Raw genomic sequence first — 26556 nt, 5'->3', positions numbered from 1 at the left:
AAGGTAATGCTTCACATTACCATTCCCTTACTAGCATTAACCTATTCTAAACAGCCCATGGTTACACTATATAATACAAAATAATTTATTTACATTTAATTATACATTCTATATTAGATATATAAACATAATTTTAATTTTATATACAATTTATATAAGGTAATTAATTTTTCCTGTCTTATATAAATAAACAATAAACATACTTATTTTTCCTTAGTAAAATAAAATAAAGATACATATTTTGTTTATAAAATTATATATTAAATATATTAGATTAATAATTTATAAACATTATCAATATAAAATATAAACATAATATTTATACATCGTTATAGTTTTGTTTTTTAAAACAAAATAAACATAAATATTTTATTTTTAAACTTATTTATGAACTTTTAATAAACAAATTATATTAATTCTTTTAAAACATTATCATGATAAACATATTATATTAATAATAACATTATAAACATTAATAATAATCAAATATTTAATAAACTTGTATATACATTGTTTATAAAATATAAAGGGTAAATAGTGGCATAAATACCCAAAGTTTTATGTTTGTAAGCGGCATAAACCCAATATTTATTTTTAGCGGCATAAGTACCCAATGTTTGTAAAATTGTAATTTTTCTCTAATTTTGTCAGTACAGACTCTGATATTGTCTTAAACAGGGCACATATAAGGCCTAAATTTTTGATCATCGGGTCTAGATAGAAATATATAGTATTAGTTACTTCAAAATGTTCTTTTAATAAATTCAAAACAGAGTTTGTAATGACAAAACTAGAAGAAAATTACAGTTTTACAAACATTGGGTACTTATGCCGCTAAAAATAAACATTGGGTTTATGTCGCTTACAAACATAAGACTTTGGGTACTTATGCCGCTATTTAATAATGTTTTTAAATATGTTTGTCTATATATAATGTTGTATTAAATTTTAGTAATATATCAAAATATAAATATTGATGTATATTTTTTATATTTAGCTTTATGTTTTTTTTTAAAAAAAAAAATAATTAAAAATAATCAACATATTAAAATCGTAAACATTCATATTTATTTTTATTATATAATGTGAATACGATAATTATTTGTAAATATTTATAAAATTGTATAGAATTGTGTAATTATATTTTTTTGTTATTTTTTATAATATAATTAAGAAATTTTTACACCAAAAATACAAAATACATACTTTATTACTAAAATACCACCACACGGTTAAGCTTACATTTTTACTCTTCAACTTTATTTTATTACAATTTTACCACTTGCACACACATTTCATACATGCATCACTACACGTTAGTAGACTATGACCTCTATCAATCAACCATCCATCATTTCCCTTTTTTTTCTCTTCTTTTTCCTTTTATTTTCTATTTCTTTTTAGTTTTTTTTTTTTTTTTTCAAATATCAACCTCCATAGCTGAACTCTTCTTTTTGTTCTTCAAATTTTTTTTCAACTCCCATTAATCGAATCCCATAACCGTTTTCCATCCTTTTATTTTTTTCTTAATCCATATATAAATATAGCTGTAACTCATTCTTCATCAACTCCTTCCCCTGTTCAAAAGAAAAGCTCTAAAATGGGATTGAAATCTTTAGCTAATAGAAACAATGGTAAACGACCTGTTGTTGAGGAGGATGACTCTGATTTTGCTCCTCTATTGTCTAAACGTGAGCGACCTCCTCCAAAGAAGAAATCGAAGGTGGCTGCCCAGGAAAAAATTCCTGAAGATGTTTCTCAAAAAAATGATCAAGTTGGTGGTGGTCTTCGATCTCAGGTTTGTTTTCGGTTTCTTTTGGTTTCCCCCTTTTTTGAAATTTTTTCGTATTTGACATTAGTGTGTTTTGTGTTTATCGATTTTACTATTTTAGGTTTTTCATTTTAACACTTCTTTTTCTTTTTGTTTGGTTTTTTAGGGCTTCTATTTTTTTTAGTTTAATTTATTTGTTCTTTTTATGGGTTTTTCATTTTCATTTGTTTAGTCTTAATTTCTGTTTCATTTTGTTGTTTTTTTTTTCTTTTTCTGTTTTTGTTTTTCTAGATGTTTTATTGTTTTTCATTTCAATTTCTTCATTTGATTATTTTTCATTTTGTAATAGTTTTTTTCTAGTTTTTTAATAGTGTAAACACCTTCTGTATGTTTTTTTTTAATATATTTTTTGTCTAGTTGTTTCCTGTCCATTTTTATATCATCAATGGGTAACAATTAGATTTACCATGGATGTTGATGTTCAAAGAGTTTTTCCTGTATTTTTTGTATACAGTTGTTTTGTAGTTTTATTATAGTTTTGCTACTTGCATATGTTATTTCATTATAAAACTAATATGCAACTATTTGCACAAAACTTACCATATATAACTGTTATTTTTTGGTCACCGTCAAATTAAATTCCTGCGTAATATATCAACTATCATAAAACGATAATGCAACTATAAGACAACCAAAACAAATAATAAACAGACTTATATGTAACTGGTTGTACCTTAATTCGAATTTGCTCTTCTTATTGTGTTTTTTTTTTTAAAAAATATTCCACATTGGAAACCAGTTGTCAACTAAAATGCAACTGTATAGAACGTAGATCTATTATTCATGAGGTTTTTTTTAAAAAAAAATTCACATCATACATTGTTTTAGATTCGGGGGGAGCTCCAGATTTATTTGTTACAGATCTACATTTCACGAATTTGGATTTCGATATTAGGGGAAGTTGTTTTGATCGAATAAAATAGAAAACAAATGTGTAATTTCAGTTTCTTCACAGTTTTTTCTGATTTTTTTCGTCATTTTCTGTTTAGATCATTGTAGGTTTTCTTTTCCAATTGATTTCGCCGGAATTAGTGGTGGTATTTCCCTCGTTTTGGTTTCATTTTGGTTGTGTTGTTGATTTGAACGATCAAGGTCTGTTCTTCTTGATCGTTCCTTTCTTGCAGCTGAAGGTTTAGAATATGTGGTATTTTTGTAAATATTTGTATGTGAGCTGTATGAATGTTTAAAGGCCCGGTCCATAGTATATTTGTAATTTTTTTTTTTCTTTTTTTGTATTTTTCTATTTTTTTCCTATAATTAATTTACTTGTATATAATTAAAAATTGTCCAAAAAATAATCCTAATTATTTATTCTAAAATAAATCAATTATATAGGGGAAATTTCAATTTTTGCCCTTAATAATATATCTTATATCAAATTTTATACCCCTTACTAATTTATACAAAACAATTCCACTATTTTCAAATTCTACCCAAAATACCCCTTCCATTTAATTTTCCCACTCTCTCTTTCCCACTCTGTCTTTCCCTCTCTCTCTGTCTTTCCCACTCTCTCTCCGACTTTTCCTCTTCGTCCCTGCCCAAAAACAAAACAACCGAACAACGAAATCTAACCCGACGACGACGACCACGCAGACGCCGAACCCAACAACCCTCTTCTTCCCACTCGATTTTTCCCTCTCTCTCTCTATCTATCTCGGTCTTGAATTCGACCCGTGCTCGTGGAAACCACCACGAACAGTCGCCAACACAGGCCGTCGCCAGTACCCGTGCTCGTCCAAACCCAACACAGGCCATCGCCACCACAACCACGGACCGTCGCCACCACCACAAAGCTCAGTCAAAGGTAAGTTTTTCTTTTTCAAAAAAAAATTAATTTTTTAATAGATTTGGATGTGAAATATTGCATGCTGTTGAAATTAGTGGAATTTTTGTATATTTTGTGCTCTTTCTTGTGATAGGTTGTATATGTTGGATATGTTTCAATGGTGTTTGTGTGTTTTTACGTAGTTATCGATGAAATGTCGATAGGATATCGATAGGCTATCGACATATCTAGGTTTCTGTTTATAGGTTATCGATATAATGTCGACAAGATTGGAAGTGTTTGAGTCTGTGTTGTTAGTGTATGTCGATAGGATATCATTGGTATGTCGATAGGATGTCGACCTTATTTGGAATAAAAGTGGAGGTCTACAATATCGATAGGATATCTACCTTATGTCGATATCTTGTCGACTATTGTTATGTAGTTGATATATGTTAGTGTATGTCGATAGGATATCATTGGTATGTCGATCGGATGTCGACCTTATTTGGAATAAAAGTGGAGGTCTATAATATCGATAGGATATCTACCTTATGTCGATATCTTGTCGACTATTGTTATGTAGTTGACATATGTTTGATAATGTCGACAGGATGTCGACAGGATGTCGACAGATTGTCGACATGTTGTCCACAATGTTATTTTAAACTGTTTCTGTGATAATGTCGACTACATGTCGACAGTATGTCGACTGTTTGTCGACCAAATTTTTTGTATACTTACTGTTTGATAATGTCGACAGAATATCGACATGATGTCGATGTTATGTCGACTATTTTTTAAATTTTTGTGGCGAGTTATATTGATTTGTTTTTTGTTTTTCAGATGGCTCCCAGACTCATTATTCCAGCACCCGAGCATTTCACTGGCCGCGTCACATATAGGGGCACTGGAATTTTTGCCAAAATTAAAGCTCGGTTTGAGGAGTTCAACCTTAACAACACGGCGAAGGAAAGCCGTTTCGGGAGCTTCTGGAATGCCGTACCACTGACATTCTCCTCGGTGTTATTTCACCAGCTGATGCTCCACAAAATGAAAGTGGATGCTCAGGAGGAGTTGAGGATGAGGTTTTATGTTGGTCGGAAGGAGGTCCGATTCGGGTGCCGGAGTTTGCACTCATTACGGGTTTGGACTTCTCCTCGGGGCCAACGAGAAGAGGAGAAGGCTGCGCGAGGTCGCGCGCTCGGGGTCAGACCGATTGATCAACAAATATTTCAACCGGTCTGATAGTGTGAAGACAGAAGCACTCCAACTTCAGTTCACAAACTGCCAGAACCCGGAAGACTTGTACAAGCTCGGCTTGTGCTTGTTTGTGGAGTCAGTGCTTCTGGGCCGCGAGGCCAACGCGCTGATCACGCCTCACATCATTAGATATGTGGAAGACCTCGAGTTCTTCTTCCGGATTCCTTGGGGGAAGCACTCATTCGCCAGACTCATGCACTCGCTTCAGAAAGACATGTTGAAACAGAAGGCCAACTACGAGAAGAAGCTGAGTTCGGATGTTCAGCACGAGTGCAAATACACAGCATATGGCTTCGCACCTGCAGTCCAATATTGGGCGTACGAGGCCATTTTGGAGGTTGGCAAGAGGTATGGCACGAACCACGGGATTCGGTTCCCGGATGCTTAGCCGGACGAGCAAAGGCGATATTGGGAAGAAAGACGTCAGCGCATTATTTTCTAGACGGGTATGATTTTCACTTATGTTCTGAATAATTATTTAACATAAATGCTTGTAATAAATGCTAAATGGTTTTATTTTGATATTTGTTAAACCATAAACAGAATCTGGAAGTGGTGAAGGGGCTCCTTCCACGGACAGAGGAGGAGGCATTTGTGAGGACAATTTCTTACGATGGTGTGGAGAACCTGGTTGATGATGCTGTGGATGACACAGAGGCTGAGGCAGGTAGTCAGGTACCAGAGACTCAGGTCCCAGACACTCAGGAAAGAGACACTCAGGTACCAATTTTTGGAACTTTTTTTTATGTCTTCATTTTTTATTATTTTTGTTTTGTGATATTTGTTACATTGTGGAATTATCGTATGCTTACCGTATTTTTTTGATATATATTTTTTCAGGCCACTGGTTCAGAACCTCAGCCCAGTGCACCATCTTCATCAGGCGTTCGGGGTGCCGAGTACACTGATTTAGTGGCTCGGTTGGATAGGATCGAGGGTGACACTCAGGGTCTGTATGCTGCTCATGTCGAGCTGAAGAAGGCATACGAGACCAGCCATGTAGAGCTGAAGGGTGGTCAGAACGTAATTATGGAGCAGCTCAGAGACATATTGGCCATGTTGAATCGTCCGCCAACGACAGCTTCAGCATCGGAGGCCCCGCGGATCCATCTACCCCACCACCACCGCTTCACCCCCGGTAGAAGAGGATGAGGTATTCCCCAACGATTACGATCCTTATGAGGGAGCTCCAGCGACTCCGATCGAGGCACAACCTCTTATCCATGTACATGACACCGAGTCGCAGGGTGAGATTCTGTCCATAGAGGCACAACCTGCAGTGGTTAAGAGTCGGAAGAGGAAGAGAAAGCCTCCTGTATGGTTCGGTGACTATACGGAGATGAAGAGGAGACATAGGCCATCTTCGACTTTTGATCCCCTGGAGCCACCGGACGAGAAATTGTTAACCACTTTCCGAAAGTGGTGTGTTGGACTCATTCCGAACCACCGACTTCGGGATTTGAGAAGTGGTGATTACGGTCCAGGATTCTTTTGGATAATGCTCACACCAAAGGAATGGCTTACAGATGACGTAAGTAAAGTATTTTATAATATTACTTCACTTTACAACTTTATGTGCAATTAATATATTTTTTTGTGTAACTGACATTTCCGTTTATATGCAGCATATAGATGCAGCAATGCATATGCTGAGGAGGCGACGCACCGACTATCCACTGACATTTCCTCAGAAGGGTATCATTCTCTCCACATTCGTGACCGCCATGATCAGCAGTGCATGGACGAGCCACAAGGGTCCGAGGAAAAACTTTAAATGGGAGGAATATATCCTGGACTACTGCACAGGGTTTCATAAGGTATTGTTTTAGTAAGATTTTAAATGTTAATTGTTTGGGAAGATTATTATGGTTTGTTAATTGTTTCGTTGTTCTCTGTAATTACAGTCCCAAGTCTTTGAGAGATGGAGGGGTAACGAGTTTATTTACTTCGTTCTGCACCTTCCCACGGCAAGACACTGGGTCACAGTTGAAGTGGACATAGAGCTGTGGAAAATTAATGTCTACGACTGTGATTCCAGCGTCTGTCATTGGACCGCCATGGAACCCATCTTGAAGGTTTGGTCAGAACTGCTGCCCTCGCTAATCCTTGCAACCGGGGAATTTCCACATAACAACCAGATCATGACGTTAGCTAACGGTGACATCACGGTGCTTCCAAAAATGCACGCGAGTCGAGCCACTCACGACTTAGTTCCGAAGTCAGCAACCAGGTACATAGCGATAAAAAAGTACTATAGTATTAAAATATGTTTTACGTTAGACTGACTTTACATTTTATTTTGCATTTAGTGGTGATTGTGGCGTGTATTGCATTGAGTATGTGGAGCATCTCATGATGCAGCGTGGATTGACCGATGTGACGCCAGACCGGATAGCCATGTTTCGTCAACGGTGGTGTGTCGATTTATTTTACCAAAATGTCGGCTGATTATATTTTTAATTATTGGGACATTGTATATTTTGTGTAATTAACATTACAGTTATGTATATATAGATTTTCTTTTCGTTCAAATTTTGATAATTATACGTGGTTTCAAATATAAAATATCAACATTATTCAACAAAAATAACTATTAAACCTAAAAATAATTAAAATATTTGAAAAATATTCAACCTCAACAAAAATAACTATGACAAAATATGCGTCATTACAATATATCAAATTTCCCAACGAATACGTACAAGACGCCTCAGATGCGGGCTTTGCATGTTGCTCGTTGTGGCTCGAAGCACCACGGCGAGCTGCGGTTTCGTGGTACAGAACCTTTTTATCACCAGACGGGAAACGGTTCTCCCGTCTTCTTCCAGCGTTGCTTTTTCTTGGACGACCTACAGGCTTCTTTTCCACAGGTACCCCAACTTTCATATTCTTGATGTGTTCTGGGAGAACCCAATCATCCTCGTCACCAGCGAGATTGATGGTATCATCGTAAATCTTCCTCCACGTTTCTTTTGAATAATAAGGTGAGCAAAGCGTGTACACACTTGTGTTCGTTTTCAATGCGCGGCACATGCATGAAGGCAAGGGAGTTTCAATAACGTGAACACGCCGCGGGTGCATGTTTTTTCAACTAGATTCACATCACCACCTCTTTCACCGTTAGGTCCCCTACCAACGTTATACAAATTGGCTCCATTTCGTTGGACGCGCCTGTACCTTGCATTTTCATGAATTTTTGCCAAGTTTTTTTTCGAAGAGCGTGGCCAAAGGGGTGGCACATTTGTCAGCATTTTCGAGGCGATCAGCGAACCACAATTGGAGTGTGAACTCGATAAATTCAACCAAAGTAGTTATTGGATATTTCTGAACTCTTACGTGACACTATTGAAGCTTTTAGCAGCGTTGCTCGTCATGATGTTGTATCTATCGCCCAAACAATAAGGGTGAGCCAACTTCTCAAACCCTATACTCTCCACATATGCGGCGATGGCGGATTCATCTTTCTAAGCTTCTCGAACTCTCTATCGCATTCGGTCTTCGACCATGCGTAAGCAACATTATATATTTGGTTGTGAAAAGCATCGATCTTGAATTTGGCGTTCACGTTCATAACAATGTGGTGATAGCATGCACGGTGGATCGCTTCGGGAAAAACGAGTTCAACGGCATGATCAATGCTTTGATGCCTATCGACACAAACACTAAGTTCTCAACCACGCCAATTGCTACCCTCAACTTCGTAAGAAATACGTCCAGGAGTCGTTATTCTCACCGTCAACGATACCATAAGCAACCGAGCAACAATTGGTTGTTCGCATCGTATGCCACGGCAACTAACATTATACCGCCGTACTTCGTCTTCGAAGGTGCCATCGATACTCAAAACGGGACGACAAAAAGAAAAGCCCCTTCTACATGCACCGAGTGATATAAAACGGTACTTGAACCGCTCATCCTCTAAGTACAAGTCGGTAATGGTACTGGATTCTTGTTCCAGCATGTACAAGTACCCAGGAAGCTTCATGTATGAAAACTCAGGCGTACCCCTAGCATACGTAAGTCCCATCTCCCTGCACCTCCACGCCTTCACATAACTCATACTGATACCGTAGTTGTCAAACATGTCCCTCTGTATGTCTTTAGCCTTGTACTTAGTTCCGTCTTGGGTGTACTTCCCCTTAATAAGGTGGCCAACTACCCATGGTGCTGCTTGACGGTGATCTGAACGTCTCGCATTCAAGTTACATGTGTGTTCATTGTGAAATACAGTGACCTCAAAGTTGTCAGAATGCATCTTCTTCCTCCCCCTCAATCTCCATTTACAATCTGGAGCCTTGCATGTAACGTACAACACATCAGGGGATGACTTCTTCACCATCCACTCGAAATTGTTATTAAGAGCAAACCTACCCACAACTTGTCTCAGTTCTTCCTTATTTTCATAAAAATTACCAAGCTCTATCACCCCTGCTTCCTTACTTTGTAAACAAGTAGTTAGCTCATGATTTTCCATTATATCTTCCTTTGTCCACATGGGAGCTTTGAACTTGGTACAAACTTCGAAAGAGGAGAACGTTGAGAACGTTGCATGACGAGCATGTTCTTCAGTTCTGCCTGGTCGACTACTGCTAGTTCCAGGTGTAGTGCGATTTTCACTACGAGGTTGTCGTTCTCGCTGTGTACCTTGGTTACTCGGTACACACTCTAACCTCAACAATGGTCCCGCTACGGGTTCATCGACTGCTAAATCATGGTCATCGTCCATATTCAAATCTACAATAGGATCATTATTGTAGAAGGGTGTATCGAACTCTTCAAACTGATGAAATCCTGTCGCTTCTTGTTCTTGCCCTACATTGGTTGGAACATCAAAATTGGTCGGAACCTCTAAATTGGCCGGAACCTCCTCATTCACACCAATCCCAACATCTGTTTCGGGAACGCAAGACCCTACCACACTCCGAGGGAGAGGATTAGTAGGCGGCGTAGGCTCCGAATTCCCAACTTTTCTCACCTTGGTCACGAATAATGGCATAAACTCTGTATTTGACATTGTTGCCCTCATCTCTAAAAACGTTCTCAGTTGGCGTTCTCTCTTAATAACCTCTGGCGCAACCATTTTTCCCTTCATGTACAAGGAACAAATCTCCAACTTTAAATCATACGCTACCGGATCAACTTCCAACTCTTCATATAAAATTTGTCGCAGTTCTTGTAGGGTTGTCTCGGTTGTAACTGTCAACGTCAAGCTGCTATTTGCTTTGTAGATCCAATTATAATTCTCACATAACCAAACACCATCGTACGATACAACAAGGAACACTTTGTCTCCTGCAATTGCAAACCAAAAAAACAAGGTGAGTAAAGGAAAAAACACCAAAAAAAATAAACATCGACATCCCATCGATATCAATAGACATAATGTCGAGAAGCACAACACCAGAAATTAGGGCACTGATTGTCGACATTGTGTCGACATATTATCGACATACAATCGATAAAAACAACAACCATGCTCGTCATCGACATACTATCGACATACCATCGACATTATATCGATAATAAAAACGGTTGCACATTAAATGTTAATAAATTTTACATACGTTCCCAACAACCCTTCCCAACTGAAACGTTGCATGTCAGACACGTGTCCTATCGACAACATATCGACATGAAGTCGACATGTCGTCGACAAATGTGTTAGCAGTGACACTAAATTGGCATGTTGTCGATAAGATGTCGACATAGTATCGACATTCTGTCGATAAATACGCCATTTCATGCGTTTTTCCCTGTACAGTTACGCATTTAATGACCATTAAATTTTCATACATTCCCAACATTTTTACTGCTCTATAAAAGCAAAGGGAAATCTTATTCATAAGTGCTCTTGTATTCTACCTATCTCTTACTCTTAAAAATTTTCTCTTATTCTCTTAAGTTTGAAATATGGCCCCAAGAAAGAACGGCAAATTCCCCATCCTAACTCCTGAGGAGCTGAAGCAGGAGGAGGATGTTGGCATAGTTACTCCTGCAATGCAGAAAGTTTTTGACGCCGCTCGAGCTTTCGAAAGAGAGCGAAACGGTAACGAGTTCAGGTTCATGCAACTTGAAAGAGAATTTGCAAAAACTGGTGAATGGCCGGCTCCACCACCTGGGTTCCCCGAAGGATGCCGTCGTTGCAAACTGGGCATCTTCAACGGTAAACCGGTGAAGCCTGGAACATTATGCAAGTATTGCAAGGCTCACCCACAAGCCAAAGAATTTAAAAAAAAATAATTTCTTATGTTATGGTTTGTGGGTTTTATTTAATGTTTTTTTTTTTAATTTTTATGAACTTTTATTTTCTGTTTTTTTTTATGTTTTTTTTTTGTTATTTTTAATGAAGTTTATTTTCTGTCAATGTTATGTTATGTTTTATCTACGGTATTTTTCCATTGCATCGATATTTTGTCGACATCATGTCGACAAAATATCGACAACTTCTCAAAAACAACAAAAAATGATTGTTGTCGACATTCTGTCGACAAACATGTCGACAAATAGTTAATCCCAAAGTTGGTTGCATGATGTCGACAACATGTCGACATAACGTCGACATAACGTCGATAATGGTCGTCACTGACCTTTCCTTTATAATCATCGACAAACCATCGACATATCATCGACATATCATCGATAACACTGGAAAACCCAGAAATCAACTGAAAACCAGATCTGCCAGATCTCAACAATTTCAGACCAAAAAACAGCAGTTCCAACAATAAACACACGTATAACAATTTTAAACTACATAAAGTCAAACAAAATGCTTAAAATGCAACTTACCCATTATAATGGTGTAAGATTCTTGAGTGATGTTGTATTGTGCTTCGGTTTTCCACCAACACCCACCGAGAAAACAACCATGCAACAGCAAATAATTACGTGTGGGACGGATTTCAGCTTCGGTTTTTCATAAATTTTTCAATTTTTTCCTAGAGAGAGAGAGTGGTGCACGAGAGAGAGAGAGGGAAGAGGGAAGAGAGAGAGAGAGAAATACACTTTCAGATTTTAGCTTTTTTTTTTTTTTTAAAAAAAAAAGGGTAAAATGGAAAGTTCATGTAATTAATGGACTAAATTTGTACAAATTATAAAGGGGTATAAATTTTGATATAGGTTGTATTATTAGGGTCAAAAATTGAAATTTCCCTTATATAGTCACTTCAGCATTGATTATTAAATCAATGGTAGCATTAAAAATTATTGAAGAATCCAAGATCGTGATTCAACATTGATTCCACAATTTTTCAACCACTGCAATATATAAATCAAAACTTTGAATAAAAAATTCATAATTAATACAAATATCTCAATTGATCTAATAAATCATATTAAAAAAATAGAGTTTTTTCATTTTTATATTTTAAAATAGGTTTTTTTTTTTTTTGTATTTTTATTAAATTTTACAGAAAAATCATTATAGCAACTAACAGAGCAATTTAAATTTCAACTAAAATTCGTATAACAATCCACATAAAAACTACCGAAGCAACTCAAACCGTAAATTAAAAAAAAAAAAGTTAAAAATTAAATCCCCTAAAAAAACTTACAAAATAATAGAATGTCTCACTTTCTTATTTATATGTAGGGATAAAGATAATTGCAATGAAAATCTCAACATAAATAAATAAATAAATCATTTGTTGTACTTATATCACCATTTTTTTGGTAGCTTTTAATTCACTTAAAACATATCCCCGTCCAATTATTTCGTACATTTATACAAAATTATTTTTCAAATAAATAAATTATTGTCAAAAGGAAAAAAAACTGTTCTTTTCTTCCATTTTTCTTTCACAGCGCACACCTGTTCTTTTTTCCTACTTCCTCAACATTTCACGGTGACGATTAACATAACGGTAGTTGCCTTTTCTTGAGTGGATATGTTCTTTGGTTATTTTTAGTAAGGCTAAACATTTATACTCGAAAACTATTTAATCCAAATGATCTGATCGACCCAAACTCAAAAAACCCGAAAAAAAATTAGGTTTTAAATATATTGGTAGTTGGGTCGGGTCATATTCGAGTGCAGGTATAACTCAGACCCATCCGATACCTAGTAAAAACATAAAATTATTATTTTATTTTATTTTAATTATTCCACTCACCCACTAAATCTAAAATAGAAAAAGCCCTAACCTAATTCTCCCAACCCCCGAACCCGAGGCCCCATTCCCTTCTTTAGGCAACCACATCTGCACCATCAAGAGCATTGTAGCCACTGAGGACCACAAACCCAGCACGATCTTTACGTTGGGTTGAATAAAATGTAACGTAAATCGACCAAACCAATTGACGTACATCCCTACTATAAATTATTTCATATTCCCACTTTGCCAAATCTAGGGTATCTATTTACAAATATTTTAGGTAACTAAGTGCTTCTATGGTCACTCTTTGGAAGTGGGTAAACTTCCCTTACTTAATTTCAATGCTCGAATAACTATAATTTTATAATTCTTTTATATGAGTGTATGTTGTATATATTTAAGAAATTTTATAAAATTTTAAGAAATTCAGAATAATTTACAATACAAAAATTAAGATTCAATCAGGCGTATAAAATAATCGAAACACACATACAACTATAGTTGTGAATACGTGCGTGTCGTGCCAGCCCGACCCATATTTTGAAAAGCCTTCAGTAATATGGTTTGTACAGTGTCGACTCATAAAAGGATATGGCTTGTGATGTTCATGCCAATATTTTGAAAGGTAAGCCCAGCACAACCTGTAAGCTCACATTTTCATGTCGTGCTTAGACTTGTGCTGTACTTTACTCGAGTCGACCCATTTTTCATAAATAGGTCAGTTCATTATCTTATACGAGTGGAACTCAAGCTTCACTTTTTCACTATTGTTTTATATAATTAATGAGTTAATTATTAAATTATATGTATTTTTTTTTATATAATTTTAATTATTTTTATATAACTTTTCAACAATATTTTAAACATAATCATATAAAAAATTGATTAGAATGATTAAATTTAAATAGTTAATAATAAATATATATGTATTATTATTATCGTTATCATTATTAAATTATTAGAATTTTTAACATGTTGTGCTTTCGGGTTAGTATATTTGTGCTTACGTGTTGTGTCATGCTTAAGCTTATTCGTTTTGTGTCGCGCTAGGCCGTGCCAATTTGCTGTATTGTGTCGTTTCGTGACCAAATCTATATTTTTTCGTGTTGGGTCGTGCTCGTGCCTCCTAGGGTCCTGACAGTTTCGTGCCGTGCCAAAAAGTTCAACTCATATTTACAACTCTAATACTACAAACTATTTAAATTTTATTTTTGGGATGTTAAATTATTATGAATTTTAAAATTTTTATAGAATATCTTAAATAATTATAATGTACACTATGTCACTATCATATTAAAAAAATTAAAATTAAAACTATCTGAATTTTGAAAACATAAAAAAAAAAAAAGCACATATACATCTATTTTGAGAGTGCACCATAAAATTTCCTATAATACTCAATATTTTTTTGGTCATGTTTTTAATATATGGATGGTGTAATATTTTTATATAATAATACATGTTGTTGTAGTTATTTAAGATATCGTGTAAAATTTTAAAAATATTAGAATAATTTACTATATAAAAAATATGGTTCATAAAATCTATTTTACACAAATTAAATAAAAAAAGTAAATACTATTTTGGATCATGTGTTTTGTAAAAGTTACTGTTTGGACTCTCTGTTTGTTAAATGACAAAATAGATTTTGTATTTTCCAAAATGATAAAAATAGGACCTTGAGCTTAATTTTGGACAACTTTTTAAATATAATCTACTTGAAGACAATTCCTAACACGAACAGAGACAAAAAATGAAACAGTTTTGTCATAACACCTTTAAGTTTAGGGTCTTATTTGTACTATTTTAAAAAATGTAATGTTCATTTTATCATTTAATAAAACAAATGGTCTAATTAATAGCTTTTATAAAATACGGGCTCTAGAATAGTATTTACCAAAAAAAAAAATAATAATAAAAAAACAATAACCATGTAAACACAACAACAGACAATTTAAAACTTGTTCTGGGTGGTTTTAATGTTTTTTTTAAAAAAAAAAATTGGAAAATTTGCATGATAGTGCAGCATAAAATTTCTCTTTTTTTAATTAAAAAAATCCAGAATAATAATAATAATTTTTTTTTTAAAAAAATGAGAGTAATAATGATAGGCGTGGCAGTATAGTAAATATAATGAAGAAGAAGGGTAATAATAAGAGGGAGTTGACCTGACCCACTTTTATCAAATCAGAGGTCGCTTTGGCTCATCGCACACTCCGCCACTAAACGACAAAAAATGACCGGTTCAATAACGGAACCTCTACTTAACGGTTACGGTTGCTTTTGCCACGTGGCTTTTTCCTGGATTGCCGTGTGGATAAAGCTCTTAACTTAAGTCGTCTACACTCACTCCTCCTCTAGTAACGGTCAAACAACTTTTGTTTTTTTAAGGCTAATTAGGATTTTTACTAAATATGTACCAAATCATCTCCCTGAATTTTTAAAGCCATTGAAATGTCGTCTGAACTATTGAGATTATTGGATTTAAGGACTTTTGTCTAATTATATTCAATTTTACTATTTCAATGATTGTTTATGTTTAAACCATGTTCCCCAGACTTTAATATCTACCAAATCATGCCTTTTGAACTTTGACATGCACTAAATTATGCCCCTGAATTTTCATCCATGTTAGACTTTTTTACTAAAATTAGAAAAAAATTCTTAAATCCAATAATCTCAATAGTTCATGAGTATTTTCAATGACCTTAAAAATTCAGAGGGCAAAAATCTTAATTAGCCTTTTTTGAACTAAGGAAACTGAGCATTATACTCCAATTGACAAATTAAAATATAATATACAGTGATGAAATTATCCACTTAAACTATATTAGTAATACATTTTTTTAAAAAAAACTATATTAATTAATAAATAAAAAGTGAAAACTACAAGGTTTAGGGAGTGATATTTGTGAAATTAAAGATGAAAAGTGGTTTAATAAATAAAGATACAAAATTTAGATGAAAAATAACTATAAACAATAAGCAATAATATCTACATACAAAATTCTAATTATATTTAATGAAAGTTCATTATCAAAAAAAAAAAAAATATCTACATACAAAATATATACTAAAATATTCTCTCAAATATATATATATATATGCTAAAATACTATATTTTTCAGTTAACAAAATATTGCAAGTATCACTACAAAATACATAATTTTTTAATTATAATATAAAATTTTTATGATTCAATGTGATTTTTAGTCACAATAAAAAAATTACTTATAATTAAACATAGTATTAAATACAAGTAATCACTAATTTACTTTTAATCACAATAAATATTGTAACTAAAATTACATTTAGTCATAACAAATTGTGATTTTTGTGACCAATACATTTAACTATAGGTCTTTTAGTCACAACATAGAAATAATGATTTATAATTAGTCAATTTTTTTTTACTTTTTGTCACTGTAACTAAAAGTATAACCTTTTGTAGTGTATAATATTTTTTAGTTAATAATCACAACTTTATTTTCTTAAAAAAAATATTATTATATCAATTAGTATAGTAGTTTGGTATATATTTTTATTGTACATATTATCACCTTTAAAAAATATTTAAAAAAATACTAATACTATATCATTATCATTATAATTTAATATCAAGTGTCATGTATTTTAATTAAATAATTATAATAAAAAATTGATATTACAAATAGCTAAGGGGTCATTTAGTAATAATATTTTTGTTTTTTAATTTTTTAATTATAAAAATAAAAATAAAATTTGTGTTTTTAATTTTTGCAAAAAATAAAAATATGTTCTATAACTATTTTTATTTTTTAATTTTAAAAATATAAAATAAATGTGTTCCATAACTTTCATTTTTATTTTTATTTAAGTCGAGTCTAGATTCGGATCTAAGGTCGGGGCCATGGTTCGAGTCCAGGATTGGAGCCGGGGCCAGAGTCCGTGTCCCAAGGTCTAAGTTGGGATCGAAATCTAAAATACTAATTAAAAAAAAAACTATTTAAAAAATTTTAAAATTGATTTTTTTGTTTTTAAAATTTAACTTTTAATTAAAAAAATAAAAAATAAAAACAATTTTATGGAACATACTTTTAGATAATACATTTACTTTTTTAATTAAAAAAACAAAAAACTAATTAATTACTTTAAACAATTTTGTATATGCAATTTGCAAACAATATGAAGTAGAGTCCCCACATAAGTCTTGAAGTGGGGCCCACTTAAGTGCCTTTTCTAGACATTCTTCAGCCTTAATCATCTTCATCTATTGCATGGTGGGACCAAGGTACCAAATAGGTTCTTCTTTTTCATTATTTTGTCCTTTATTTGAGATTATCTTAATTATTAATTTTTTACTCTTTGCTAACAATTATATAAAAGTTTTGAATTTAAATAGTTAGCACACTCAAATCTTATAGTTAAGCTATAATGAGGACTTTGTGGTATGGTAAGTATATAGTAGGTAAGAAATAATGGGTCTTAGTGCTTTAATAATTATATATATTCTTTTTTTCTTGATTTAAAATTAGCTCAAGGGCTAAAAAAAGTCTACACTTACAACCTGTAGAGAGTCAACATTTGCAGATGCAATAAGAGAATCAATCCAAATTCAAGTTTTGATTAAATTAAAAATATATTAGATAGTGAAAAAGATTATATACCATATAATAATATTATTATAATATAATAATTAAATTATATTATCATTATATTATTTCATTTGTCAACTTATCAGTGATTCATACCTTAACTATGATTGTAGCTTAAATAAGACACTCTCTGTCTCTAATAAGGTTTTAGAAGTATATATAAATAATATATATAATATACAAGTGTACACATATAAATATAATCAAGTTAATATAAATGCTAAAAAAGTAATATTTATATGTATGTAATGGCAAATCACAATTTGTTAATCTTTCATACTAAGCAAAAATATTTTGCATTGGGTATACATTTAAAAAATTAATTAGCAAACATATCATTCTTCTAAAATACACCTTATATATCTATTTTTTTTTTTTTTTTTTTTTATGTTATGTATATTCGATTCTTTTAAGATCGAGAATCTCATTTTTTTTAATTAATTATTTATGCACAAAGATATTGACTATTTTTTAGTTATTTCTTAAAACAATTATGTGGCCAAACTCTCTTATTTTTTGATTTTATACACTTAATTCTATTATTTTCTTTTTTTTTTTGACAAAACATCATTATATTTATTTTCTTTTACAAATTTTAGTTTTCAGTTGTATACTACTGTTAAATATCAACTAGATTGTTAATGTATTGACTTCGAAGTTTTACTTTCGCATATACACAAATATACACAGTAGTCATCTAGTTGGTATTTAACGGTAATATTTTACTAATGCCCCAAATTTATAAAGAAAAATAAATTTAAAAGAATTTTACCAGAAAAAAAAAAAAGAAAACCAAAATAAGGGGATTCAATGTATAAAAATTAAACATAAGGAAATTTTGTTACCAATTACTTATTTTAAAATTACAATAATATTTTCATAAAATTGAACTGGGGTTTTTATAAAAATACTAGATTTTGGACAAAAGTTTACAATTTTACTGTCACACAGAATATTTTACAAAAATACTGTCTTTTTATAAAACAACCTTAAACAACAAAATAAAACAATTAAAACAACAATGGAACAACTAAAACAACCGTAAAAACTTTACACAGTACACAGTATTTTTGAAAAAAAATTTACCCTACAATAAAAAAGTAAAAAAATTACAAATTTCAATCTCTGATGTAAAAATTCTATTTTAATTTTAGTGTGCAGCCGGCCTATAGACCTGATTATGTATTACAGTAGAACCTCTATTTAAGAATACTCTATTCAAGAATAACCTTTAATTTGTTATAAAAAAAATGAAGTCCCAATTTGGGCCAGTTATAAATAAGAATAACCTCTATATTGTAATTAGTTATACAGTTTTTAAGTCCCGTATTAATAAAATACACCTCTATATAAGAATAATTACATTTTAAAAAAATATATACATATATTTTATAAATTTACTTATGTAGAATTAATAATTTTATTTCAAATTATAGTACATGTATAAATATTATATGTACTCCAAAATAATTTTAATATAATATAGTATTAAGAATTATTTATTAGTATTTTTGTTACATTGATATTTTTTGATATTTTGATTTTTTTTTTTCAAGTGTAACTTTATTGAGTTATAACCTCTCCATTAAAATATTATTTTCTTGGTCTCAAGTGTATTCTTGGATAGAGGTTCTACTGTATAATTATTGAGCAGTATAGTAAGAGTGTTATTTTTGTTTCTAGGGCATTTTTTAGAAAACTTATAACATTTATTATTTTAAAAATAAAATTAAAAATATTCAATTATATAATATAAACATATGTGTGCATGTAATTGAATGTTTGAATGTTATTTCTACAAATGTTTTCTTACTATGACTACAATGTACAAAATCATATAAAAAAATTATTCATAATATTGTAAGTATTAAAAATAGAGATGCTTTTACTGATAGAGATAATTGACACTCTCTAAAATTTCACGCAATTATTTTACATAAGGTGGCAAAATATTTAAATTATGAGCCCATTTTTTAACGTTTTTTTAAACAATAAAACTTACTAAACCTACTTAAAATGAGATGGATTCGTTTTCAGACAAGATACCTTTTCTTTTTCTTTTTTTTTTTTTTTAACAATTTTTTAAATGCAGTGTTATGTTAGAATAATAAAATATATAAGAATTTGACCATTAATTGAAGTGTTATTTATAGCTATCTTATCTCATTGACCATTTTTTCTTATTTACTGAAAAAAGTGTGTTTGTTTTTGCTTTGAAAAGTGTTTATGTAATTAATGAATGAAAACCATAAGTTAACATCTCCAGCCATCAAATTTGACAGCCAAATTAAAACTTAAATTGCATTTTGCATATACATTTCTTTTAATTAATAATAATAATATTTATCTCAATTTTGATTAGGGAAGTTGAGACCAAATTGAGTATTAGCTGACTCATATTCCTTTTATAATTATCCAATAATATATGGTAGTTAGTACTTGTCCCAACACGATGGATCAATTGATCCTCCCCATATGGGGCCATACATATCTATATCTATATATATATACATTTATTTAAAATATTAAACAATATATATAAATAGAGAAAAAATAAGATAAATAAATTAAAATATATAGAACACACACCGTACAGTCTCCACATAGATCTGATAATGAAATTTGTATGGATGAGTCTGCATTATATATTGTTCTTATCTCTCCATACTTTGCTCCTCTTTTTCATGGTCCCATATATTTATATAAAGAACATAATCATGATTGATACCCCATTTGTGTGTCCTTTTCAAATAAATATTATATCTATTTTTGTTGTCCCTCTAATCCCTTAAAACGACATTACAACACAACCCCATCTTTCAAACTCTTCCTATATATTGTTTGGTTCCTCAGAAAAATAAAAGAAGGAAAAATAAAAGACTTTCTCTCTTGAAATGTTAGTGACTGTTTTTGTACATATTCATGTTTTGGATGGATTATATATATAAACTTTTTTTTTTTTCTTTTTGCTAAACAGAAAATGATGGGAGATTGAATCTAGATATATTCATGTATTAGAGAAGTGCTACCGTCAACCTCCTGTTACAATCTCTTAGTCAACTTCTACGCTCGAAAACACATATCGGAATATTTTTTTTCATTTTTTTTTTCACGGGGTTGTTCGTTATGCTGACAACATCATCCCTGTAAATTTTTAAAATTTTTTGAATAGTTTACAGTACCAAAAATACGTTTGAAATTTTTTAAACGGGCGTGGTAAACTGGAATATCAGGAACTCTGTTTTCAGTTGTAAACTATTTGGAAGTTTTCAAAAATTTATGATACTGTAACTATAACGAATACCGCTATAAAAAAAATTGAAAAAAAATATTTCGGCATGTAATTTAGGACGTGAAGTGTGACAGTCAGTAGTCCCGTGATCCGTAAGGGGAAACACCGGGTAAGCTGTGCAATCCCACACCGCCTGGGGAAGGTCAACTGGGATGATTCTGAGACTGTGTAGGTATGAGACTACACAGTTGAAGAGGGCTTAAATAAATTGATTGGTACTACCTATGTCAACAAGGTGCATCTTGTTTTTCGGTAGCCCATCTCGAAAGAACTCCGTAGTTAAGCGTGCTTGGCCTGGAGCAATTTAAGGATGGGTGACCTCCTGGGAAGTTTTCCCAGGATGCGTGTGAGTGAGGACAAAGCACGCTGAAAACACTCGTGTTGGTCTGTAGGGCCAGACGTCAGTCCATGAAGCAGCCAGAGTGACGTACTCGTGTATAAGAGCCATTCATTCCGTGGGTGTAAGGGCCCAATGGAGGCTTGAAGCGGGGACGTTACAAATGGTATCAGAGCCTTGACCCAGCCGGAAGTGTGGTTGACGAGGACGTCGGACCCCGTGGCGGGGTGATCGTGACAGCCGCAGTCCCGTGATCCGTAAGGGGAAACACGGGTAAGGCTGTGCAATCCCACACCGCACTGGGAAGGTCGGTGGGATGATTCTGAGACTGTGTAGGTATGGGACTACATAGTTGAAGAGGGCTTAAATGAATTGATTGGTACTACCTATGTCAACAAGGTGCATCTTGTTTTTCGGTAGCCCATCTCGAAAGAACTCCGTAGTTAAGCGTGCTTGGCCTGGAGCAATTTAAGGATGGGTGACCTCCTGGGAAGTTTTCCCAGGATGCGTGTGAGTGAGGACAAAGCACGCTGAAAACACTCGTGTTGGTCTGTAGGGCCAGACGTCAGTCCATGAAGCAGCCAGAGTGACGTACTCGTGTATAAGAGCCATTCATTCCGTGGGTGTAAGGGCCCAATGAAGACTTGAAGCGGGGACGTTATATGAAGATTCATTAAGAGATTGTAATAGGAGGTTGTAATTAACATTCATCTCACATGGACTATACGAAGTATCTTTTGCTTTCAGTAATAAAGATAAATAAATAAATAAATTTGAATAAAAATCAGGAGAGAATTATATAATAAATATCTAAATCATGTTTTAAGGGATTATATACGTGTCGTATAATTTTGGTAAATTTGATGATGATATATCATGTTGTGATATCAAAAAGTACAAATTGGAAAAAGTTAACATTATGAATTTAATTATGTAATTTTGTACAAAAATCAACAAGTACAACAACTACCATAGACTATGTAGCAATATGCTAATATTAATTAATGTGATCTTCAACATTTTATACTAATTAACACAAATTTAACGATGTAATGTCATGTCCTTTTTTGTGTGTAGTTATTATATGATATGAGGGGGACAACTTTACATTTGAATTTTTTTATTTGACTTTTCTTTTTTAATATTGTATATATACATATGATTATGCATATAATCAATTTGAGATCAAAATTAAAGCACTCATATTAACTTTTTCTAAGTGGCATATACTTAAAAATTGAAAAAAGAATTATTAAAATATGTCATACATCAAACAATGTATTTTACATTTATTTTTAAAGTAATGGAAAGTGTTTCTTCATATGTGAGAAGAGTTGATTCCTCAAAACTTACTTTATTAATATTTTATTTATTTTATATGTATGTATAAATAAACTAAATTAATATTATGTGCAATGCACGTATACTCAGTTATAGGGTCAGTCCTAAACTTTATTGGGCCGAGAAAAAAAATATATTTAGGCCCTCATTTAGAAAAAAATATAATTTTTTTCAAAATTAATAAAAAACAAATATGTAATTTTAAAAGGGAATAATTTTTTTTGGGCCCCTGAGCTAGGTGGGCCCTAGGCACAGGCCTAGCCCGTCTATGTTCAGGGCCAGCCCTGCTCAGTTATATGATTAACTAGGGAACTAAGCCGCGCTTCACGCAGTGTTGTCCAATTTTTATAATTTTTATATATATATATCATATTTATATTAAATGATATAATTTTAAAAAAATAATATTTTAACGTGTATATTATAAACAAATTAATAGTGTTGAAACTAAAAATATAATTTGCTATTTTAAAATATATAAAAAAAATGAAGATTTTGTGACAAATATTATTGTTATAATTATTAAAAAAAAAATAAAATTTATTTTATAATTAGTTTTTCGAATTTTTTATTTCATAAATTTATATTCTACTAAATAGTTGCAAATATTTTTACTAAATGAGTAAAAATATTATAAATCATGATCGTTTGTTATTTTCTAATTATTTTTAAATTTAAATGAAATAATTTTTTAATTCCTATTCTATCACCTTAATTTTTTTATTGATTCATTTAATTATTATAAGAAATTATTATTAATTACTAAAAAAAAATTGATTACATATTCATTAATTTAATCATAATTAGATCTATTATATCGTTATTTATACTTTATAGTTGTATATAATTTTTTTAGTAAGTATATCAAACATCACTTAGAAAAGAAATTTATAAAAAATATGTAAAAGAGAAAAAATAATAAAGAAAAAAGAATACTAAAATAATAGGATGCTGCATTTAAAAAAATAATAAATAATAGGATGATGCCTCACATTTTTTGGCCATATATTTTCGAACAAAAATTAGTGTAAGAATACTTTATTTATAGTTTAGAAATATATCAATTATATAGTTCTTAATCCATATGGGATTTTTACCAATAATAATAATAATAATAATAATAATAATAATAATAATAATAATAAGAATAATAATAAATTTTACTAAGAAGTCATATTTCTCAACATCTACAAATATATAAAATAAACTAAATTTATTAAATTTCTTTTAATAGTAAAAATGGACCAAAATATTGTAGGGTGTTACCTCATTTTCTTTTGTGCTTTCCTTTATATTTATATATAGACTAGTAGAATGCTACGTGCAAGGCACGTATATATACAAAGTTTTATGCTAGATGTGTTTCGCTTTATTTAAAAAATAATACAATAAATAGGGGTGTTCATAAAATAGCCGATCCAATCCAATCCGCACGAACCAATCCAATTCAATTCGCAAAGTGCGGATATCCGCACTTGTGTGGATTGGATTGGATTGGAAAATTCAAAATCCGCACTTGTGCGGATGTTGATTCACATGTAAAAGTAACCGATCTAATCCAATCCACACATATTTATAACAAATTTAAAAAATTATTTATACAAATAACATTTTAATGTAAAGAAAATAGTAATTTAAAAGTAATACATATAATACAATTATATTGTAAAACTTAATAAATAAAATGTATATTCTATTCTTATATATTTTTTTTTTCTACATACAATTTAAAATAAAATTAAATATTTTTTTATATATACAATTTTTTTTCCTTTAAATTTGTTATTTGTTATTTTATTAATTTAATGTGTTGTTGTAGACATAAAATAACTATAATTTATTTTATTTTGTTGCTAGTTATGTGAAAAAAAATATTTTTTTTATATAAATATTAAATAATTTAATATTAAAAAGTAACCAATCCAAAGTAACCGATCCAATCCGTACTTTTGCGGATTGGATTGGATTGGATTTGAGCTATTGTGCGGATTGGATTGGATCCAAAAAATGAAATCCGCACTTAGTGCGGATTGGATGTTGTTTGACAAAAAAAGTGTGGATTGGATCGGATGAACAACCCTAACAATAAATAATTAAAAAAAATATATTATTAATTATTGTTTGAGATTATTAATATATGTATATTCATAAATAATATTGTTAATAATTAAAAGTAAATACTGAATACAATATATGAATATTTAAGAAATTTTGATAATCTAACTGCAATTTGTTCTTAAGTTAATCTAAAAATAAATCAAAAATCAATGTTCAAAAAATAAAGCGTACACAATTTAAATTTAAGTTAAATAAAAAAGATATTAAAATTTAATCTCTAAATTGTTGATAGGTAAAGATAACAAATGTCTAAAAGTTACGTGCAATGCACGTATACTTAGTTGTATAGTTAATTCTTTTTAAATAATATTTTATAATTTTGAATATTTATTTTTGATGACAACATTATATATAATTTATTTAAAAATATACTGTTTAAAAAAAATGTTTATTATATGAAAAGAAATATATAATTTAAAAAAGAATAAAAGAAAACAGATTAAAATTTTATAAAAAAGAAAACATAATAGTAATTTTTTTCAAAAAAAATAATATTAGTATAATTATTTAACTACTTTTTCAATATGAACTCAGTGACAAGAAAGTACAAAACTGACCCTAGGCAAATAGAGATTCCATTCACTCAATACATTGAGTACTCTCCAATTCTCTTTAGTATCCTATGTATATACTATTGTATTGTATTCCTTTCCAAAACTGACCCTTAATAGTTGTGAAACCACATAATATTTAAAGTTTTGGTGACTCCAAATATTAAATTGATATGAGTACAAATAAAACTCTCTCAAGAAAAGAGCAGCACGAATGCCAAATTCAAAAGTGAATATAGCTTCTAATTGGGTCACATAATTGACTTGTAAGGATTGTGTCTGTTTGAGGTGGGATCCCGGTATCTTTTTGCAAGACCAAAATCTATAATGTAAACCTAATCACAAATACAATGATATATATATATTAGAGATCGAAAAAAGTAAAAGTAGAGGTTTATAAAAGAATGCATAAGATTGAAATCAAAGTGGATGGAAATCTACATATGCATATACAGAAAACAATAGAAATAAAAAGAAAACTACCTGATTTGCTTTCCTGCCAAGACCCATTAGGAAGTTATCTGGTTTGACATCTCTATGCAAGAACCCTTTGGAATGCACATACTCTATTCTAGCATTAATGCAAAACCTATTTCAACTGCTAACTTCTGCAAACACATAGTGGGCATTGTCTCAGAATTATTTCCATATTTCAAATAGAAATTAGTCAAAAATATTTTCATCAATGAGAATTATTTATGAAAGTTTATGGCAGACTTTTCATGCAATCCACTAATACGAAAGGGAAAAAAAATAGAAGAACAATTTGACCCCTAGCAATAACAACGTACTAAAGAAAATGAATAAAAAACAAAGAAAGAAAGCTTTTAATTCAAATTAATATATACCTTGTATAGAGTCACAATTTCGTCATGAGCTTTGTGCCTCCTGCTAACTTTCGCTAACTTTCCTATTCTGAAAATCGATTTCCACCAAAAAAAATAATTTCAAAATTTCCTTTGTATATCAAAAAAATATTATATATATATATTTATATTTAAGATCCAACATATATCAGTTCAAAAAAAAACAAAAGATCCAACACATATATTTACTGTTCCTTCAAATTTACATTAGAAACTTGGAAAAAAAAAAGCAGCTTATTTATTATTTAGTAGATAGAAAACAGAGGAAGAGAAGATGAATTGCAGTAGAGGGAGGCTTCAATCGTATACCCTACGGCTGTCAATTGTATTAATAATATTCAAATATCTTTAAAAAAAAATTGCAAGTGAGGTCTGAGAGAAAATCGTGAGAGAGGTCGAGGCATTGGTTTTTTTTTTAAAAAAAATAGTTAATGCAATCATAAAAATTTATGCTATTGATGT

At 31.2% G+C, this 26556-nt stretch overlaps 2 protein-coding genes and 1 long non-coding RNA gene across 3 annotated transcripts; 2 read left to right on the top strand and 1 right to left on the bottom strand.

The window, feature by feature from the left end:
- The first annotated feature begins 5149 nt into the window (after positions 1-5149).
- On the top strand, positions 5150-6014 carry LOC133038485 (uncharacterized). The gene is made up of 3 exons (XM_061116652.1): positions 5150-5308; positions 5406-5582; positions 5703-6014. The coding sequence occupies exons 1-3, from the start codon at positions 5150-5152 to the stop codon at positions 6012-6014; spliced, it is 648 nt and encodes a 215-aa protein (XP_060972635.1).
- Positions 6015-6032: 18 nt separating this feature from the next.
- On the top strand, positions 6033-7394 carry LOC115718054 (uncharacterized). Its single transcript, XM_061115930.1, has 4 exons — positions 6033-6393; positions 6488-6679; positions 6767-7092; positions 7172-7394. The coding sequence occupies exons 1-4, from the start codon at positions 6202-6204 to the stop codon at positions 7308-7310; spliced, it is 849 nt and encodes a 282-aa protein (XP_060971913.1). The 5' UTR covers positions 6033-6201; the 3' UTR covers positions 7311-7394.
- Positions 7395-24975: 17581 nt separating this feature from the next.
- On the bottom strand, positions 24976-26556 carry LOC115717177 (uncharacterized). Its single transcript, XR_004011700.2, has 3 exons — positions 26077-26556; positions 25712-25836; positions 24976-25563 (listed from the first exon to the last, which is right to left on the bottom strand). It is a non-coding gene; the product is annotated as an uncharacterized LOC115717177 (long non-coding RNA).

This window comes from Cannabis sativa, chromosome 5 (genome assembly GCF_029168945.1).
Source record: "Cannabis sativa cultivar Pink pepper isolate KNU-18-1 chromosome 5, ASM2916894v1, whole genome shotgun sequence".
NCBI classification, from domain to species: Eukaryota; Viridiplantae; Streptophyta; class Magnoliopsida; order Rosales; family Cannabaceae; genus Cannabis; species Cannabis sativa.
This window is presented reverse-complemented; position numbering and strand designations above follow the sequence as displayed.

What these genes read in the sequence shown, in the direction of transcription:
- LOC115718054 (XM_061115930.1), top strand. Translation starts at nt 6,202, where the DNA reads ATGAAGAGGAGACATAGGCCATCTTCGACTTTTGATCCCCTGGAGCCA. An exon ending in AGGAATGGCTTACAGATGAC is followed by an intron (nt 6,394 to 6,487) that starts GTAAGTAAAGTA and finishes GTTTATATGCAG; the next exon opens with CATATAGATGCAGCAATGCA. An exon ending in ACTGCACAGGGTTTCATAAG is followed by an intron (nt 6,680 to 6,766) that starts GTATTGTTTTAG and finishes CTGTAATTACAG; the next exon opens with TCCCAAGTCTTTGAGAGATG.
- LOC133038485 (XM_061116652.1), top strand. Translation starts at nt 5,150, where the DNA reads ATGGCTTCGCACCTGCAGTCCAATATTGGGCGTACGAGGCCATTTTGG. An exon ending in GCGCATTATTTTCTAGACGG is followed by an intron (nt 5,309 to 5,405) that starts GTATGATTTTCA and finishes AACCATAAACAG; the next exon opens with AATCTGGAAGTGGTGAAGGG. An exon ending in CTCAGGAAAGAGACACTCAG is followed by an intron (nt 5,583 to 5,702) that starts GTACCAATTTTT and finishes ATATTTTTTCAG; the next exon opens with GCCACTGGTTCAGAACCTCA.